This window comes from Boleophthalmus pectinirostris, unplaced genomic scaffold (assembly GCF_026225935.1).
Source record: "Boleophthalmus pectinirostris isolate CB_2022bp ecotype Guang Dong unplaced genomic scaffold, ASM2622593v1 HiC_scaffold_7, whole genome shotgun sequence".
Lineage (NCBI taxonomy): Eukaryota > Metazoa > Chordata > Actinopteri > Gobiiformes > Gobiidae > Boleophthalmus > Boleophthalmus pectinirostris.
The window spans coordinates 19,601,709-19,620,601 of NW_026571473.1; the positions used below are offsets into that span (position 1 = coordinate 19,601,709).

Sequence of the window (18,893 nt, forward strand, 5' to 3'; positions counted from 1 at the left end):
GTTTATGTTGTTTGTAGACTGGTGATTGAATACTATTAATATAAGCAGCATTTTACATTTCACTATATGTTAACATACATATTTTTTTAGTACATCACAGAATGTGTGTTGCTCATACTGTAGTGGTCCTTAAAGTTGTGCAGTCACAGAGGAGCTGTGAAAGTGTTTGAAGTAACCATCAGAAAAATGCTGCATTGTCTCCTCCGTTATCCTCCACTTGGGTCCTTTAAAGTGAAGTTAAGGCGCTTAGGCCAAAGACTGCGGTATGCCTGAGCCGGCGTTGGACCTCTCACGCAGCTGGGACTCTGGGGGCCTGTTAGCTGTCAGTGTTGCTCGATGCTGGTCTTGAGTTAAACACAGCTGTGCTATGAATTATCGTCGTGTAGAATCTAAAGAGGCGAGAGCAGATGTTTTATACTGGGACAATTAAACAAGGCAGTAATTTATATCCTCAACTGTAATAATATTAAGTGTTATTTCATATCTACAGAAAAGTAGTAGCATGAAGGAGTGAAATACTATATTGTAGTTAGCTTCGACATTTACATTTAATTTAATTTTATTTATATATTTATTGAGATTTATGTCGATAAATTAAAAAGCCTAACTTTATATCTTAAACCTGCCACAATGCTTATGTGGTTTACTAAAAAGTGGGTTGCTGGAGAGAGAGATCCTGAGGATGTCAGGGTGGCTTCAGTGAGGTCAAGGTTTTAACTCCAAATTCACATACATGTGCTCAGTTATTTTCGTGAAAGGGTCTATATGCCAAGAAAACTGAACAGAAACTCATGTAGCAGACTCATTACATTACTTCATATTGTTTGCTGTGGTAAAAAGAGAACATGGTAAAAATCAATATAAACTTCTCTGCCTCTTCTTTTAGGCCAGTGAAGTCAAAACCACACATTTAAACTGATAAGAAAATACAGACTGAAACTACACAGACGGTCTATATGAGCGAATGTCTTCTTTTGTTTTTAAAAATGAAACCACAAGGCTTAACGAAGCAAGGTCACAAATTCAGCTCAAGGCAGCCATGTAAATGCTCATTCGCCTGGTTCCAGTAGTGTACGTTCCATTATGATATATTGTTTTTTTCTTAGAATTTTCCCTAATTGATTTTCCTCTACATATCATCAACATAGCTTGCAGTAATTTGCACATTGTTCTTTCTGAAGCCCTTTCTGATGCCCCCTTCTCTACCTCACTCAAAGCCAAACTGTAAATGTTGTAGTTAATAAGGATAGTGCTTACCTACCTGGTTGCCTGTTTTATGAGACTTCTGGACCCACACTCTCCACTGGTCATACAGTTTGATGGACATGCCGCTGCAGCCGTAGGCGTGTTTACGGACCCAGCCGAAAAACTGCTTCAGTTCTTTGCGCAGAGTGGCGTTCTGGTCACCTGGTTTAGGATCACAGGAGGCCGTATACAGCCGCTCTGGAGAAGAGAGGGATTAGCAAACGTGTGAAGGTGAGACAAAGAGAAAATGTGAGCGGCATGAATATGCTCAGGACCATACACAAATTAACACAATACAGTCAAATTATCTGCTCTTGTTTTTTGTGGGTACTACTGTGGTGAATAGTCATTTTTGTTATTCTCTTATAGCTTGTTAAAACTTTTTAATAATTTTAAATAATGGCAATGCAACAAAAAATACAAATACAAAACAAGTCAAGTCTAGTTGTGATTATAGGTAAACATAACACCCAGAAAAGATACTAAACAGGCAAAATAAAACTTTCAGAATAGATGAATGAATAAGATGAGAAGACTACTGAATGCAGTAAGTCCGCCACAGTAAATTGTCTAAGGCACACAACAGATCCTGATAATGACTTCCTCCCTCTGAGAGTAAATACCACATAACCCATGTAACTCATTATCTGCTGCTCTTGGTCACAAACCTGCTTCCACTCAGTCTTTATAGACCAGCTTATGTTGCAGACAGACAAGCAGCTTTTTAACTTGATCAATGTTTGTTTTGTTAAAAAAAATCTAACAAATGTCCTCACGGCTGCCTGCAGTTGCCTCTGATCCCCGGCTCTGAGATCTCTATCAAAGTATGATGCCAATTTTACCATGGCTCCTCTTGGGTCACATACGGTTTGCATCTTTGGAGTCAGGATGTTAAAGCACAGATAAGCACATTGTTTTCTTGTTTTAATTGTGTTGGAAATCTTCATTAGTAGAACAGAGGCACAAATTAAATTGTAAGAATGTTTCAGATGTTTGCAAAATAAGACATTTCCAACATTGGTACACACCATTGTTGGGAGTAGAGGCTGCTGTTGGGTGGCTCCAGTCACTCCAAATGCCTGGTTTTCTGGACCCATAGATGCCCACAGGTCGGCACCGAACCTGCACGAAATACACTGTCCCAGGGTAGAGCCCTGCCAGGCGACATGACGTCTGGTTACCAATATCATCCACAATCTGAGAGAGGAATAGGAACAAAGTGAAAAAGAATTTGATTATTTTTTGTCACAGTCAGGATAAATACAAATCTGTGTGAAAAGGGACATAAATTAGCAATGCAGGACATCCCTCAGGGGTCCACTCTACTGGAATATGAGTGCTCATTTTCATACTTACCTTGGAACAATAGGTAACTACTCTATTTGCATGCAAGGGTTTGGGTGAATTTTTAAATTTTACATCATCAAAACACTGAGGCATTAAATGACAAAATCTGTCTAGTACATTGTCTAGTACATTTCAGAGGTACTATGTTTCAGACTTTTTATTGAACAATCACCAGCAGCAGATTTTGCACAAGAAGCTTTTACTTAAATCACACAAAAGATTGAATAAATGCATGAAGGGCAAGTTCTCTAGTTTGATTGTGCTGCGCCTCAGATATTTCCGCCACAACCTCAGAATTGTCATAACTACAGTGTGTATGTGTCTGTGTGTGTGAGTGTATGTGTATGTGTGCATATGTGTGTCTATTTATGCTGTTCCCCTTGTAGAACTGTACCTTCCACTCAGAGCTGTCCTCCAGCCTGTAGCGGATCTGATATTTGGCCTGAAATAGGATGTCCTTCAGGTCAGGGGGGCTGGCCCATCGGACTGTGAGTTGGTCGTCCAGGTCTCCCACTCGACTTACCTGGACATTGGCTGGAGGGTCTGTGGTCACTGGACATACAGGACATAGTTAAATGTGTGTAATCTAGGACTGTGTTTCTCAACATTCTATCATTTCTAATCATCAATTATATTATGAGTGTTTTAACAGCCATTCCTCTGTCAGTAAAAGTGTAATTCATATTTTGGCCGAAAAAATTTGACATGTTTTTGGTAAAACAGCATTGATTAAAAGTGTTTATTGTATAAGTTCAGGAAATTACATTCAGTCATTCAGTCAATATCACTTAATTTGTCCCCGAATGGCAATTTTTGTTTTTTAACAGCTCAGTGTGCTTACACTGAGCTGTAAAATACAGTAATAATAGAAAAACTCAAACATAGGTCTCAAAAGTGCAGCCTAACAGGTCATCAGATCCAGTGTAAGGAGAGTAACAGCCCTTAGGACAAAAAAAGTGTCCCTCCTCTGTGTCCTGTAACCCAAGCATCACATTCAGCCTCTAGGGGGAGCCAGGTGGAGACACAACACCTATATCTAAAATAATATAGTATATATACTAAATAACTTATAAAACATTGACTGATAGTATGAATGTGAACTACTCAAACTACTATTCTTATAATGTGCACACCCTAAAATGTGTGAACTGTTTTTTAGGAAGGTTCTGGTAGTACCCAGCTGTTAAACTGCAGACTACTGGCTTTGTAAAGGCTTAGTCAGTGGTTCCTGTTCAACTTCTCCTTCAGTCAGTGAAAAATACCATTTTTACCTTCTGCTATAAAATCTGCACACACATCAGCACAGCCAACGAAATACAAGATGCCACAAGAAATGAGAGAAGAAAGAGAACTATGAAAATGTCTTGTAAAAATGGTTCCTGTTTGTACAACAAGGACATCCTCAAGAATTACCCTGTGTTTAAAGAAGAAAGCTATTTAAATTATAAGGGAGTATAAATGCTACTATTTGTTATTTAACTACAGTACTTAAAGATAGACTCCTGTAATTAATAGGAATGTAACAATATCCAAATCTCATTTATTGTGATAGGAAAAGACTGTGGCTAAATACTGTCTTTCACTAAAATGGCCTAATGAGCCTTTAAAGGGCCGTTCACGCCAAGGCGTCAAAGCGTCCAGTTTCAATGTAAAGTCTATGTGGACGCGCGACTAGAGCGTCCTGCGTTTTTGCGGCGCGTTTTCGGCGTCAGCGCGGCGCGTCTTGAGCGTTTTGGCGTCAGCGGCCAAGACGCGCGTCCGAAGCGGCAGCGTCAAGAAGTTGAAAATGCTGAACTTTTCGCGTCAGACGCGCCGCGTCAACCAATCAGGGACGAGTATCCAGTGACGCAGCGACGTTATTATCAGGAAGCAAGACCCGAGAACCAGAACGAGAACCACAAACATGAGCGGAGAATAAATATACACACCACAATCACCGAGCCGATCGCGAGGAGTACACCAGGACCGGACCAGGACTAAACCAGGACTAGACCGGGACTAAACAAGGACTAGACCGGGAGTAGACCGAGACTGGACCGAGACTAGACCGGGACCAAACCAGGACTAGACCGAGACTAGACCGGGAGTAGACCGTGATTAGACCAGGACTAGACCGGTATTCGACCAGGACTAGACCGGGACTGATTCAGTGTCATTAGCGGAGTATAAATATATATAAGCCCCAGTCGTCGACCCGATCTCCTCCGCTGATGTTTTATGTCATAAAAACACTCTCTCAGTCTGGTCTGATATTGTTTCGGGAAAAGACCGGGACCGGGCTCTTGTTTCCAGGGCAACGGACGCGCGTCAAGTATTTTTGTCCCGTTTGTTCACGGCGTCAAAGACGCGCGTCGGGGGCGTCTAAACTCAAATGCAAACGCGTCCAAATAGAGGCGTCAAGGCGTCGACGCCAGATTCGCGCCGCGCTGACGCCGAAAACGCGCCGCAAAAACGCAGGACGCTCTAGTCGCGCGTCCACATAGACTTTACATAGAAAGTGGACGCTTTGACGCTTTGGTCTGAACGGGCCTTTAGTGTTATTACTGCCATATTAAATGGTTAATATTGTTTAGTGTTTACTAGCAGGAATTTCCTGTAAGCTGCACCAAAAAACATGTTCTATGTTGCTAACTAGGGCTGAAAAATGTATCAGATTTTAAACACAGGGACATCATTTCAGATTTGCAATGATATGTTTGTGCATTTTTATTTGAGAGGTCAATCCTCCTTTAGTAGTTTTACTGTGTTAACAATTTTGTTTGTCTAATTAATATTCTTAAAATAAACACTGGAAGCCATATTCATGGGTTTTTAATAAGAGAATATATGATCAAATCGAAAATCACCCGGCTCTGCTTTGTGCACAATGTTTTTACAGTGTTACAGTTATAGTTACATTCCTATTAATTATAAGGCATTATTGCATGCAGATTGTCTCTTGTAAACAGAGAAAATAACAAATTGTTTTTTTGATAGATATATTCATCTTTATATTTGATTAGACAAAATGTAAGAGTCTGCAATTATCAAAGTAGTAAGCATTCACAACATGTTTGCCACAGGATAGCAATGAAAATAAATTTTACAAATCATTTTTTAAATTTAGTTTTCTCACCTACGTCCAAGATGTCCAAAGTGGTGATATCAGAAATGGAGGAACCAAGCAGATTGGCTGCTTCTACCCAAATCTCATATGGAGTGAAGAGGGCAGGGTTACGAGGAATGTAGCAGGAATATCGCTGTTTTCCTGTTCTGTAATTACCACACTCTTCTTCTCTCTCATACCACCTGGACACAAGAAAAAATAAATCCCTACCAAAGTCCTTATGTATTACGTTACATCTTCTATGTACCAATATTGACCAAAATGAATGAAAACTGTGTTGGTGTGGTAGATACTAAACTAAATGTAGCATATTAGCTTCTTAGTGTACCTGCATAGTGTTGGACGCGGTGATCCCGGTCTGGGCGCTCACCTCAGTTTGTACTTGAGGGTGTACTTGGTTCGGATGTGGGTCTCACCCCTCCCCCCAGGGCTCCACTTGCAGCTCAGGTCTTTAGCGTTTCTGGACCAACATGTCAAATTCACTGGCTTTTCTGGGGGCACTGTCGGGGGAAACAAGAATGAAAACAGCTTCACAACAACACGGCCGAAATATAAGACCTTTTAGAAATATGTTTTCATTTCATGTGAACCTCAATACCATTTAAATTATTAAGTGAAACTGACTCTTGTGAGCTTTAAGCCATGTTAGAATGTTGTTACCTCATTAAAAGCATATCTGGAGTTGCGCTGTCATGAAGTGGTAGTTCAGTAGATATTATGAATTCCAGGGATGTAATGATTAATGCAATTCCCGAATTACCACATGACATCACAAGATAGAACAGAGTGTTCAGAGAGAAAAACTCAGCCTAAATATGCAGGATTTGAGTGGTAAACGTGTGAATCAAACAAAACACAGCTTCAGGTATGTTTTTGATGAGGATACAACATTATAACATAAATCGGGAAAAAGTGTTATATGGGCCCTTTAAATATTCCTTCATGAATGTGTTTTTTAATATTACACATATACTGTAGCAAGGAATACATAATGTTGTAGAAAATCCAGAGTAGTCCCATATACTATATACTAAATGAATAAAACAGTTAAAATTATTCACATATGGACATATATGGAGCTAGTATTCATACCATCATTAATAAATACCACTGTTTAAGCCTGGCTTGACCTAATACTTGAACGTCATTCTGTGATTTAAAATAACAATATATATTTTTTCCATGTTTTTTTTTTTTTTTTTCCAACGACAGTATCTGAGTTTCACAAAGCTCCTTCAAGCGTCACACTGAGGAGTTTTGTTCATAATAGGTGAGGGCAATATTGCAAAATGAGAAACTTTTATGGCAAAGGTTTATGGCAATTCAGAGTTTATTATGGCAATCCATCAGAAATGTGCTAAAATGTGCCAGTAAATGTCTTGGGTTGAGTATTATTAACCAAAAAAGAGTGAAAAATTACTTCATACCTGCACCAAATTCACTTTATTTTTATATTTTTAATCCCATTTTGTTTTCAATTGTTTTCAATACTCAGTACAAATTTACATACCTCGAGAACATCCATTTTGATATTATAAATGTTTCAATATGTTCCACACCTAACTAGACAGGATATCTTGGTGTTTTACTGTAGTTCACCTGTATTTTTTGTACATCTGTTTCTTCTGTTTTTATTGTTTTTTATGTGAAGCACTTTGGTCAGCTGAAGTACTTTTAAATGTGCTATATACATAAACTTGAATTGAACACCTGTACTTCATATAACACTTACTGCCCACGTAGAGACAGGACCCGGCCAGGATGTGCCCGTCTGCTCCATGACACATCAGGTTGTCTCCAGACTGCTGCCTGGAGCCGTTCAGGTTTTGGAGGGTGACGCTGAGAGAGTCGGGGGTGAGCACACTGTAGGCGCTGCTAGGCACACGCGCTCCGTTCAGTGTCCAGTACAGAGAGCCAGCATGGAGGTTCACCGCCGGACTTAGGGTGCAAGTGGCTGTGAGAGAGGAGCCCATCAACAGCACAGGATCCTGAGGGGAGATGACTGCAATGTCTGATAACAAAGACACACATTAAAACCAATACACTTTTAGACTTTTTGTCTATAACTGTCTGTCCATACAATAACCATTTGCTCTTGATTTAATATTATATCATATCAATAATACAATTAAATGGCATGAATCATACTTTTGCTTTAATGTAGAAAAATCTTTAAAATATTTGAAATATTTTCAGCGTGAATAGAATTTACATTGATATTCATGATTATTGCTCTAATTAATAAGACAGAACATAAAATCACATGTTCAGTGTGCTCATAGTTGTTTCCTTGAGTGGAAATACAGATTGTCCCTTTCCAATTTTAGAGTGTGTTGGCAAAAGTCTATTTCAGTAAGATACATCACCTTCACCTACTTTGATTTCATCAGTTCATTTTCTTCATTTTAGGTGCACTAATGCCCCAGTAGATAACTGTGATTTCAATTATGATTTAAATAATAATGATTATTATTATTTGATTATCACACAGTCCTAGTTTGCAGTCAGCCAGCAGCAGAATGCTGTGCATATTTATGACCTTGTAATGAAGGGATTTATGATGGTCCAGGAGAATCCCCCAAAAGGTCAGTGCAGTCTGTCAGTTGCGTCTTTGAATGTTTTTCCATTCAGTGACCTGCCTTGGGTCTGTCCTGTCAGTTTGAGTTTATGATTGATGCTTTTGGGAACACTCTCAGTGTGTCTGAATGTTACCAGTGGACAGTTTCACACTTATACACAGGTTAATGTGTGAGGTTTATGATCTGTTTGCAGGTGGGCGCCAGCAAGTAATTTAACACATGCACCACAACAGCTTCGAAGTGCCTTATGGATGAGGGCTGTCATGCTCATATTATAAATGACCATGATAATGTCCAAAGTATTGTTAGCATAAAAGAAACATGTTATATTTTCTTTAATAGCAGGAATATTGGCTAGTAATTGTTTGTGAGTCTACCTTCATGCAACATTGCTAATGAACAGTGTTCATTTTCATTAGTCTCATTAGTTATAATATTTCAATGATTAACAGTCCTTGTTCACTGTCATTATCCTCCAGGAGCATGACAGCACATGTAATAACTGCCGCAAATCAAATCAGAAATATATTTTGGTATTGCAGTGTAATAGTTGATATTTGTTAGTCTTTGGCACTACTTCATAATAAATGGCTGCCATGTGTGTATTTTCCCCCTTTACATTGTGTTGTAGGCTATACTATCCTTTAGAAACTTTGACCAACAAAGTCCCTGAGGAGCACAGTTACACACCTATGATAATTATTAAAGGTGCGGTGTTTTGATTTAGAAGAAGCCAAGGAAACTTTTGTGGTTTCTTTGATCAACAAGAGACATAAATAATGATTAATTTGAGATGTAGCCTATTGATAAGAGACGTTTGCAAGATCTTGCCCTAAAGTGGATCATGGCATTAATGTTGACAGTGAAAAAGCACAGAAACAGAACATAGGCTCTATCCAAAAAACTTCAAAGACCAGTAGGCTACTTACGTGTCGAGCAGAGTAACCCATGTGGAGCGAGTAGGAGGAGAAAGTAGTAGCAAAGCATGGTAAAGTTACGCTCTGGTTTTCGACTGTCCTGTACGATTGTAGTCCTGGCGCGAGGAAGGGGGACCCCGAGTGAGAGACGCAGCGGTACTTCCTGTTTTCAGATCACATTTGCTCCGTTGAGAAAGTTGGGAGTCTCGAAGCTAAAAGCAGGCTGTACTTTGTGGAAACACGAGAAGTTACGGGTCCATTTAAACTCCCAAAGTGGTTGTGCGGCAGACCCAGCGCTCAGGTTAATGCTGTTTGCTCCTCCCTTGTTTTTTCTCTCAGTCTCAAGTGATTAGTGCTCAATACTGTCCCTCCCAGACACACTCCCACAACACGTACATATAGGCAAAAATAATGGCTCAGTGTATTATACGAAATTAGCATACATCACAAACAAACTGGTGAACAGAAAATACCCTTGAAGAAAATTTTTTGTCTGTAGTCCGAGGGTCCCAATGATCCAGAGGCCCTAAAGCCAAAAGCACTAGGCTCTCCTTGATTTATAGTTTCCTTTTACAAAGATACAAACCAAAGGAAACAGTCTTCTTAAATTGCCTATTATTCATTATCCGTGCACATGTATGTGGGCCCCATGTTTCTCTTATGAGAGACATTTTTAAGATATTCCTTGTGCTTTAATCCCTGACAGGGACAGTGCACCGCAGTGGAGGCTCATTTGCGGTTGTGTACTTTTGGAGGGGCAGCGTGCGTGATGATGATGGTGACGCCACGGCCCGCCGCTCATCAGTGGCACGAGCAGGAGGCGAGCTGAGGCAGCAGCATCCGCAGCAGCAGCGCCAGAGCCGCCACAAAGGGAGCTCAGTGTTGCTACGATCTCGACTCTCCGCGCTTCTCTCCTCGGCTTTGGGCTCCTTCTAGGCGGAAACATGCGCTGCTTCTCGGCACTGCTTTCCTTGCTCCTCGCTGCACTCGCAGCTGAGTCCTCGGATCTTTTTGACAACCAACTCGGCGACATCAATTACTGCAAAAAGCAATGCCAGTTGACCATCAAAAACAAAAGCCCAGCTAAAGTAAGTTATTCCAGTTTCTTCCTGGCTATCGCGTAACCTCACTGCAGAGAACGCATTACAAGCACCCACTACAACTGCATCTCAACCTCAGCGCTTAGCCTAGGCTATATTAGGCGAACTATATCAACGAAACATTGTATGCTACAATATGTCAGGCTTTTCTACATTGTAGATTTCATGTATTCACATAGGCCTACTACATCTGTGTACATTATGTGCGTAATAACGGTGCCTCTGCAGCCTCCCGTCTGTCTCCGCATCTTAGGGATGCTATAACACGCACAGGCCGTAAATGGATGCAGATTATTTTTTATTCACCTTTAACATGCTAGTTTGTAGTATTGGCTTTAATCCTGCTCCAATTCTTTTTTGATATGACAGTCAATACACCCTCGACCAAGCCCTTAGTGAGCTTTGGGCCACCACTTTTCAGAAATTCATGTTTTTTCTTCTTCCGTACACAAGGCCATGGCAGCATCTGTGTTAGGTCTCAATGAGGTTTTGAGGCACCTTGTCATTTGTGTGACTTCAGGTGTGGTTCAGACATCTTGCAGGAGCAGGAGCTGCATAGGCCCTGTCACCTGCTGTTTCACACTGGAGCTGCGCTGGAACTGAAATAGATGGTCTGTCAAATGTCAAAGACAAAGGGTGCAATTTCTGGATTTGAAATAATCATGAGTTTTGGCCCTTTGTTTATAAAGAAGAAAACCGCGATGACGATGTTGACAGGCACAATTATGGACCCTTCACGGTCGAGAATTTCTTTGTCTAGTCTATTTCTAAAACAACCACCAGAGGGTGCAATTTCTTCACATTGCAAATACAGAAATTAGACATAGTCATTGGATCAATGACCTATCCACATAGGCTACTTTGTATTTCTCGTGGGCGCAAACTTGAATCCATTGTGTGAGTGCGTAATGTGTAAATCCTGTATATTATTACCTGTCCAATTTCAAAACATCCACAACACTCCAAAAGTACACAGGTCTGTCCATCCAAAAGCCTATAGGACATGTCTAATGCCAACATCCCCTGTCCTGTTTGTTCATCTGTATGGTGTGACTGGGTGCTGTAGGACTCCATAATGAACGCCTGTCACCGTGGATGTCGTCTCTACTCCATCTGCCAGTTTGTCAATGGCAACGCTGGCTTCAATACCAGCAAGGAGGAGTGTCAGGGAGGTGAGTCTGTTATAGAGGTGAGTTTTCTGTTATAGTGAACAAAGGGGGTGAACTGTGAAAGAACTTCTAAGGGCCTATAGCACCTTTTTGTAATTTTTGTATTTTTATTCAAGTTTCCTCAAATTTTGTTTTATCACACAATTATTTATTTTCTTAATATTTCATGTATATATCAACTTTACACACCCTGGTTTGAGAACAAATGAAACCCTTTACTCTTTGTTTTTGCTGCTGTCAGTGAAGGTGGCAGACTCAGGAAGTATTTTCTGGCAGTTTCGTCTGTTAGACTGCTGAATTGGAAATCAATGATGTGATTTGCTGTCCAGACAGCAGATGCCCCATTGCCCCCTGTTTCTCAAGTGCTAACGCCTTGTAAATCACATTTGTAGGGCCAGTCTGTCTTTATATCTATCACATAAAAAGCTTGTTCGTATTCTGCCTGCATACGCCTTTTACTGTGAAACCTCATCTCATAAATTACTATGCATTATCTCTCTTATTTACATAGTTTTGCTTGTGTCTCCTCTGCAGCGTGCCAGGAGGCCTACATGAAACTGCTGGAGCAGGAGGCCTGCACCACAGGCTGCTCCAGTCAGCCCTCTGAACCAGAGATCCAGAGGAGGAAGGTGAAGGACACTCTCACAGACATACAATATAGTGAAACATATTTAACAGTGATACTATGGAGATAGATAGAATTAGAATTAGAATAGATTAGAAGAAGTATTGCTTACTTCAACAACAACAACAACATGTGTATATATTTTTTTCAATCTGAGAGCAAGATTTATCACAAACTATATTTTTTATCTATTTACCTAAGAACACTTAGTCAGCACACATAAAATAATTAGAATTCAACTGTCCTACTCCCCACAGCTGAAGGCCATGACCCTGCGCCCCAAGGCCCCCTCGGTGATGGAGGCTGTATCCAGTTGGTGCAATGACATCGTCAGCTCAGCCCAGAGCTTCATCTCCTCCACTTGGACCTTCTACCTGCAGGCGGACGATGGCAAAGTTGTAGTGTTCCAGGTACAATATTGCTTTGGTTGTCCGTATACTGTATGTTTTCCACCATTATTGTTTGGATGTCTGCAGTCATAAGTAGTCCTATGCGTATGAAGTGTGGCTGTTGTTATCATCTCACAGGCTTAGACATTGAAGATTGAATGAATAAACACAATACAGCAAAATGGTCAGTAAAACATAACTTTGGTCTGGATTCGAATAGGTTATATTGTTTGTGTGAGCCTATTTTTAGGACATTTTCTTGTATGTCAAAGCCTAAGCTTGAACACGTTAATATTTTGTCTCCATGTAGGCTAAGTATTTTCATTTGGCAATTAACAATCAACTGTCTAACTGCTCTATCTACTTTATCCTGTTTTTCAAAAACAAAACCAGACGTGTTTAATTGTCAGAGGCTTTTTCCTGTTTGCATTCTGTGACTATTTGGTAAATTTAGCTTCATAATTAAAGGCCTCTATGGGAAATTATAGTCTTTGTGCACCGTAGTCCATACAAAAGGCCCTACTGTCGACAAGAACAGTGCCTATGTACGCTGAGATTTATTACAAGATATAAGCAGCAGTATTCAGGCTGGGAAACCTCAGATGCCGCCGCCACAGAACATGAAATTAGTAACATTTCAGTTGGAGTAATAGATGAGTGCTCTTTTTAGCAGTGACAGGCAGACTGAGGCAGAGTGCAGTAAAGTTTATTGGTTACTTCTACTAAGTTTTTATATATATATATATATATATATATATATATATATATATATATATATATATATATATATATATATATATATATATATATATATATATATATATATATATATATATATATATATATATATATATATATATATATATATATATATATATATATATATATATATATATATATATATATATATATATATATATATATATATATATATATATATATTTATTTCATACCTTGGTTTAGGCACTGCACTATTGTTTTGGTTTTGTATATTGAGGGAGAACTGTAAATAATTTACCTCTATGTTCAAATCTCATAGTATAGGTTTGGGAATAGTACTATAGTATGTTGGGTTATTACCATGCATTATTTTGTCTGTATCCAAAATACAATATTATTTCTACATCCTTATTCATTATTTTCAAGGTCACACATGTCACCCCCTTCCTAATGAATGTCATTAATGGGCTGAGACAGAAGGTGGTTGTTCTGGCAGGTTTTCATTATCAGGATTCTGCTCAAGTTCAATAAAAATGATACAAATAATAACCAATCTATAACAGCCATTCAGAATTAATTTTAGCTCATGAATGAGATAGAGTAACAATGAGGACAAAGGTCATTTGATTAAATACTTCTTGGTAGTGAGCCATGGTGTGTTGAGGTCATTATATTTGCTGTAACAGTGCACAAGTTAGTTTCCTCAACCCATTTCATCTTGCATTTGTCAATTTGGCAGAGTGGATTTGAAAGGAACAAAATGAATGTGTGTGTGAACAGAAGAGAAACAGAACAAAACGCTCTGGTGGTGATTTGTCAGATTTTGTTAAAGGAGCGTGAAGCCGACTTCTAAATGAGACGTCATGTTTTCTCACCTCTGGAGAGTCAATGTGCTGCACCCACACGTGACGCACTTCAGGGCTGTAAGATGTTTCGCACATGCACAAAACATCATGACAGTGAAGTTACTGAGGTAAACAGACGCCTGAATATTTGGGCTAATGAAACACTTCTATCCATCTTTTTTCTCTGATGTTATTTCTAACATGAGCTGTCCTGATGTGCTCATCCCTAATCCTGTATCCATCAATCCCACTGTCAAACAGAATCTTCAAACCTTTTAGTCCTGTTAACTTCCACTCTATCCACCGATGTATTGTCAATGCCACAGTTCCTAAACCATTTCCTACGGTTTAAAGTTCAAAATTTTTTGTTAGATCTTTTTCTGTTTGTTTGTTTGTTTGCTTTTTCACAGTGTTTTGAGTGCGAGCAGCATGAAATGGGCATTGATATAAAGAAATGCCAAACTTCTTGACTATAGTGTTGTACAATACTTAATTTTTAATTTTCATTTGCAAACAGCAGGAGGTATAATTTACAAACTTCATTTGGCTTCAGACTTACTTTACTAGGCCCAATATATTGGAATAAAAACACAAACCAGTAACATAATTTTAATTGTCTTCCTTCCTCAACCCATTTTAGCAGTTCTGAACTGCATAAACCCTCCTCCGCTCTAAAGCAGAGCACCTTTTACATCCCCTTTGGTAATGCTTAGCAGATGCAGCCCGGACTTCACTCGTTCTGATGGTTAGATCCTGTCAGGGTTCAACCAATCAGAAGCCTCCCCCCTCATATGTGCCCTCTTCCCCAAAACCTTCACACTGGTGCGGCATCTGGTTTTAATGCACTCTGTCAGAAAACATTGCACACTAGGGGTAATAAAGGCCATTGTGAAATAACTTTTTCGACTATGGAGGTTTGTAGAATTTGAAACAGGAATAGGGCCAGTCACATTCCCTCTGTACCTTACTCCAGAGAAATATTTTTTGTGTCTTTAATAGCAAAAGGTAAATGCTCATGTAAGGCATAGGGTGCAGTGTTGATCGACTGTAGTAATGTGTCATGTTGTATAAATGTGTGTTGCTGAGAACAGGGGGACCACTGCTGTGAGTGTTACTACTGTAGTGAAGGGAGGAGGCATCAGTGGGGAACCTAAATCCTCTTTTAATGAGTCCTTGTTGGAAACAGTGAGCTGTGGAGGACAGAACAACTATCCCACTTGAAAGCAATGTAACTTGTGCTAAACGTCAACAAAAAAGATTTTTAATCCTTTTGCATTTCAAACATGTTGTCCAATGTTAGTGTAATAACTGAGTACAGTATTCTTCAGTGTATAATCTACGCTCTATATATCAAAATGGTATTGCTCTTCACTCATGTTAATTCATTTATTATGGCTGTTGTTTATTTTCAGAGTCAGCCTGAGATGGAGTACACGGTCCCTGAACTTCAGGCCCCTCGCTCCAATGTGGCGGACAAACCCTGGCCCCAGGTCCACTCTCACACCCAGAGACCCCACGGTGACTGCCTCACTCCGACTGAATAATATGTATGTTTTATGAGGTCTTTGAAAACAAACCAAACTAAATGTTTTGGGACAGGTCTGAGGGGACACGGAGAGAAAGGAGCTCCTAAACCCGGAAAAGGGAAGCATCCAGTGCAGCACTCAGAGGACCCATCTGCTGAACATGACTTCCTTGGATGCATGTCGAGGTAAATATAGTTCAGTATTTAAGCACTCTTTTTAAGCACTGTGATTTGGACCCACTGACAATAGCAGTAAACATTTTTCTGATTCTGATGTACGTTTTATTTTGCAGGCGCTCGGGTCTTCCTCGCTGGATTTTAGCTGCGTGTCTCTTCCTGTCTATCATGGTGATGTTGTGGCTGAGCTGTGCCAGTTTGGTCACTGCACCAGAGCAGCACATCAAAACTCAGGTGAGACAAGGATTTTTTAGCCTCTTCTCACTCTCTTAAAGGGCCCACTTCACACTATTTTCTGATGTATGCATGTTACACTGCTGTTTCTTCATCATAAACATACCTGGAGTTGTGATTTGTTTCATTCACACATGCTTAACGCACAAACCCTGCCCAATCCCTATTTAAGTTGAGTTCCTCTCTCAAACAGATACAAAACTCTGGCTATGTTTTTGAGGAGATAACCACATTCTAACATGGATTAAAGCTTGCAGGAATCAGTTTTTTTTAATAAAGGTCCTTTAAATTATTGTGCTTTTTACAGGTGTTTTTTATAGCTTTGTAGCATAATTTCTTTTTGTGTTTTTCTGTGCAGCTGAGCATCAATGGCGATAAGGAGTTTCTGGACAATACCCAGAAAGTCAACCCTTTCCATCTGAGCCCAATGATTGCAGTTACTATGAAACAATCAGAGGAGAGTCAGGAGGCCGGCCCCCTGCCAGTCAAAGTGGATCTCAACAAAACTTGTGTTTAGATGACATTATTATTTATCTGAGTAAGATTTTTGAAAAGGGATGGCATCAATTTGTCTTTTTGCTGCCTCTGTGATATGGGGTCTCCGCTGCCATTGGGGATTTTACTCACTACATTTCATTCTTCTGTCATTTTCTTGTACAGTCATGATTATTTAACTTATAAATAACTCTGAATTTATGTCTCTCAAACACCAGAGACAAGCAGAAAATGTAATTCACAGCTGTGCATTTTACTATCATCTTTCGTACGCTGTGTAAACAATGTCAGACAAATGAATAACTACGCTACAATTAATTAATAGCCTTAGGAGAAAGTAAAAGGTGGGTGGTAGAAAAGATAAATTACAGGTAAAGTGAGAGAAATACCTTTGAGAGCACTCTTAGGAGCTTTATGGTCTGTTTACATAATCAGCTTTGTGAGCACTTTTGAATATCTTCTAATATCAAGTCTCTTAAGGATAGTTATAAGTCCCTCTCAGCTCTTCCACTCTGGAGTAAACCATTGGCCCTTGGTGTGGACACATTTTCATATTGATTTTGGATTACACCTGATGCCCTCCCAATGCACCTATCTTGTCTTGGGACTGGCACAGAGAGTACACTGGAATTTCCTAATTTTGTTAAAAGGCATCTTGTTATTACATTTTTTTTTTTTTTTTTGATATAGCACAAATAGCTGAAAGTCTTTGAATGATCCATTTGCTCAAACACGTATTTATTTTCTACTGTATTTATTGAGAACCACAGAGTTAGTGTTATCAAAGTGCCATGTACAGTTCCATCATCAGACAACTGCATTAAATCAGTATGTACAGTGTGGACATGGAAGATTGCACCTGTTACTGTTATAATGGGTATTCTCTTATATCATAAAAATGCTATTATATCACTTATACCAGAGTTCTTAGTTGTTCAATGTGCTTTCTGATAGCTTTTGTATGTCCTAGGGCACATACTGAAGGATAACGGTAACAACATTGAACTGCCATAACATTGGGACCACTGAACCATAGAGTTAAACACAAATCTTTAACAATGTGGCAAGCATTAGGAATTGAAAATGATTGACAATGGGCACAATTTGGTGACTAGACTGCCAAGCATCTCCAAAACAATGTGGGGTGTTCCTGGTATGTAGTGGTCAGTATCTATCAGCAGTCCAATATATGGTGGGGAACAGAATATCAGTGGTCACAATGTTATGGTATTGGTTAGTGTACACTGTATGTATTGCAAAGCTTTTGACATAGACTTTTTTATGGGGCAGAGTTACACAGTCTTATTATAGACAGATTTCTTTCAGTGCTTTCAGTGTCCTGTATAATGCTCTCTTTTAACCTGGCTGTGTAGACAATAATAAACCGTGCATGCGAGTGATGCTTTGGTAGTTAAACATATAGCCCCATGCCAGTACAACTCGACTCTGCTGTAGACTTGTGACTCTTTTGTGTTACTATTAACTGTAGCCATTGAATAGAATGTGTAATATTGAATGAATATGATTAACAAAAGGGAGATTCGGTTATACTCAATGTCTACTCCGGATGGAAAAATGTAGAAGGATTTGATCTAAAAATCTGTATGCTTTCTTTTTACTAGTCTGTTCCTTTTCGACAAGACAATGCTTACAGTATCACCAATAAAGTGTTTTCATTGTAAATAAAGGAACAACTCCAACTTTGTTATAACTGTGTTTAATTAGTATGGATATCACAATGACTGTGATAGTATTATGTATTCATTCAGTCACTCCTAATTTACACTATCTCCCTCGTGTTTTTTACAGTGTGAGGTGTAAAGCAGTTGAACTCAAATTTAATTAAAACTTTTTTTACTGAGTTGGCTGAAAACAAATGAACAAAAAAAAAGGTATTTTTTAATCTTGTTTGGGCATAGTTGCCCCATTCGCTGCGAGGGTGTGTAATGATGGCTAATGCCCACTTGGTGGCCCTAGAGTAACTTCTATTGGATAATGCTGACAGACCACTCTCACATCTGCTGTTAATGCAAGTTTAGCCTGAAATTTTTCCCCATCCTCATGTTGTTTTCTTAATTGACAGACAGGATGCATTTGAAGGAGGCTGTCTGTGAAATGACAGATAAAAGACAATTAGGTTTTATAATAAACCCAAACTTCTTGTCATCGCCGAGAAAGAGCGGGGTAGAAGATGAGGTCTGGTCCAGTTTCATTTGACAAACTCAAAAAGTCAGACCTACCCTGCAGTGAAGTGTCTAATCAACATTCGAACATTATACATACAAACAGTACATAGCCTACATGAATGATGAATGTGAGAGATCCCTCACTGACTGTGAAAAACAGGGTATGCTACTCTTAAATCACATGTCTGAAACAGTAAGTCAAGTAAACTCTGAGTAAAGGGCCTCTGACATAAT

The 18,893-nt window shown here is 39.4% G+C and overlaps 2 protein-coding genes across 4 annotated transcripts; one reads left to right on the top strand and one right to left on the bottom strand.

Moving 5' to 3' along the window:
* Nucleotides 1–71: 71 nt before the first annotated feature.
* Nucleotides 72–9,484, bottom strand: crlf1b (cytokine receptor-like factor 1b). Of its 3 annotated transcripts, none has more exons than XM_055165232.1 (8): nt 9,207–9,484; nt 7,431–7,709; nt 6,069–6,198; nt 5,708–5,880; nt 2,987–3,144; nt 2,274–2,442; nt 1,262–1,443; nt 72–389 (listed from the first exon to the last, which is right to left on the bottom strand). In XM_055165232.1, the coding sequence occupies exons 1-8, from the start codon at nt 9,262–9,264 to the stop codon at nt 366–368; spliced, it is 1,173 nt and encodes a 390-aa protein (XP_055021207.1). In that variant the 5' UTR covers nt 9,265–9,484; the 3' UTR covers nt 72–365. The 3 variants fall into 3 exon arrangements, with proteins under 3 accessions (XP_055021207.1, XP_055021208.1, XP_055021209.1); XM_055165233.1 differs by having other exon boundaries at nt 1,258–1,443; XM_055165234.1 differs by having other exon boundaries at nt 7,431–7,686; nt 9,207–9,268.
* A 222-nt stretch (nt 9,485–9,706) lies between these two features.
* On the top strand, nt 9,707–16,569 carry tmem59l (transmembrane protein 59-like). Its single transcript, XM_020940050.2, has 9 exons — nt 9,707–9,717; nt 10,000–10,282; nt 11,361–11,466; nt 11,998–12,092; nt 12,346–12,498; nt 15,455–15,560; nt 15,642–15,753; nt 15,861–15,978; nt 16,337–16,569. Exons 1-9 carry the CDS (start codon nt 9,707–9,709, stop codon nt 16,493–16,495), a joined length of 1,143 nt encoding a protein of 380 aa, XP_020795709.2. The 3' UTR covers nt 16,496–16,569.
* Nucleotides 16,570–18,893: the final 2,324 nt, after the last annotated feature.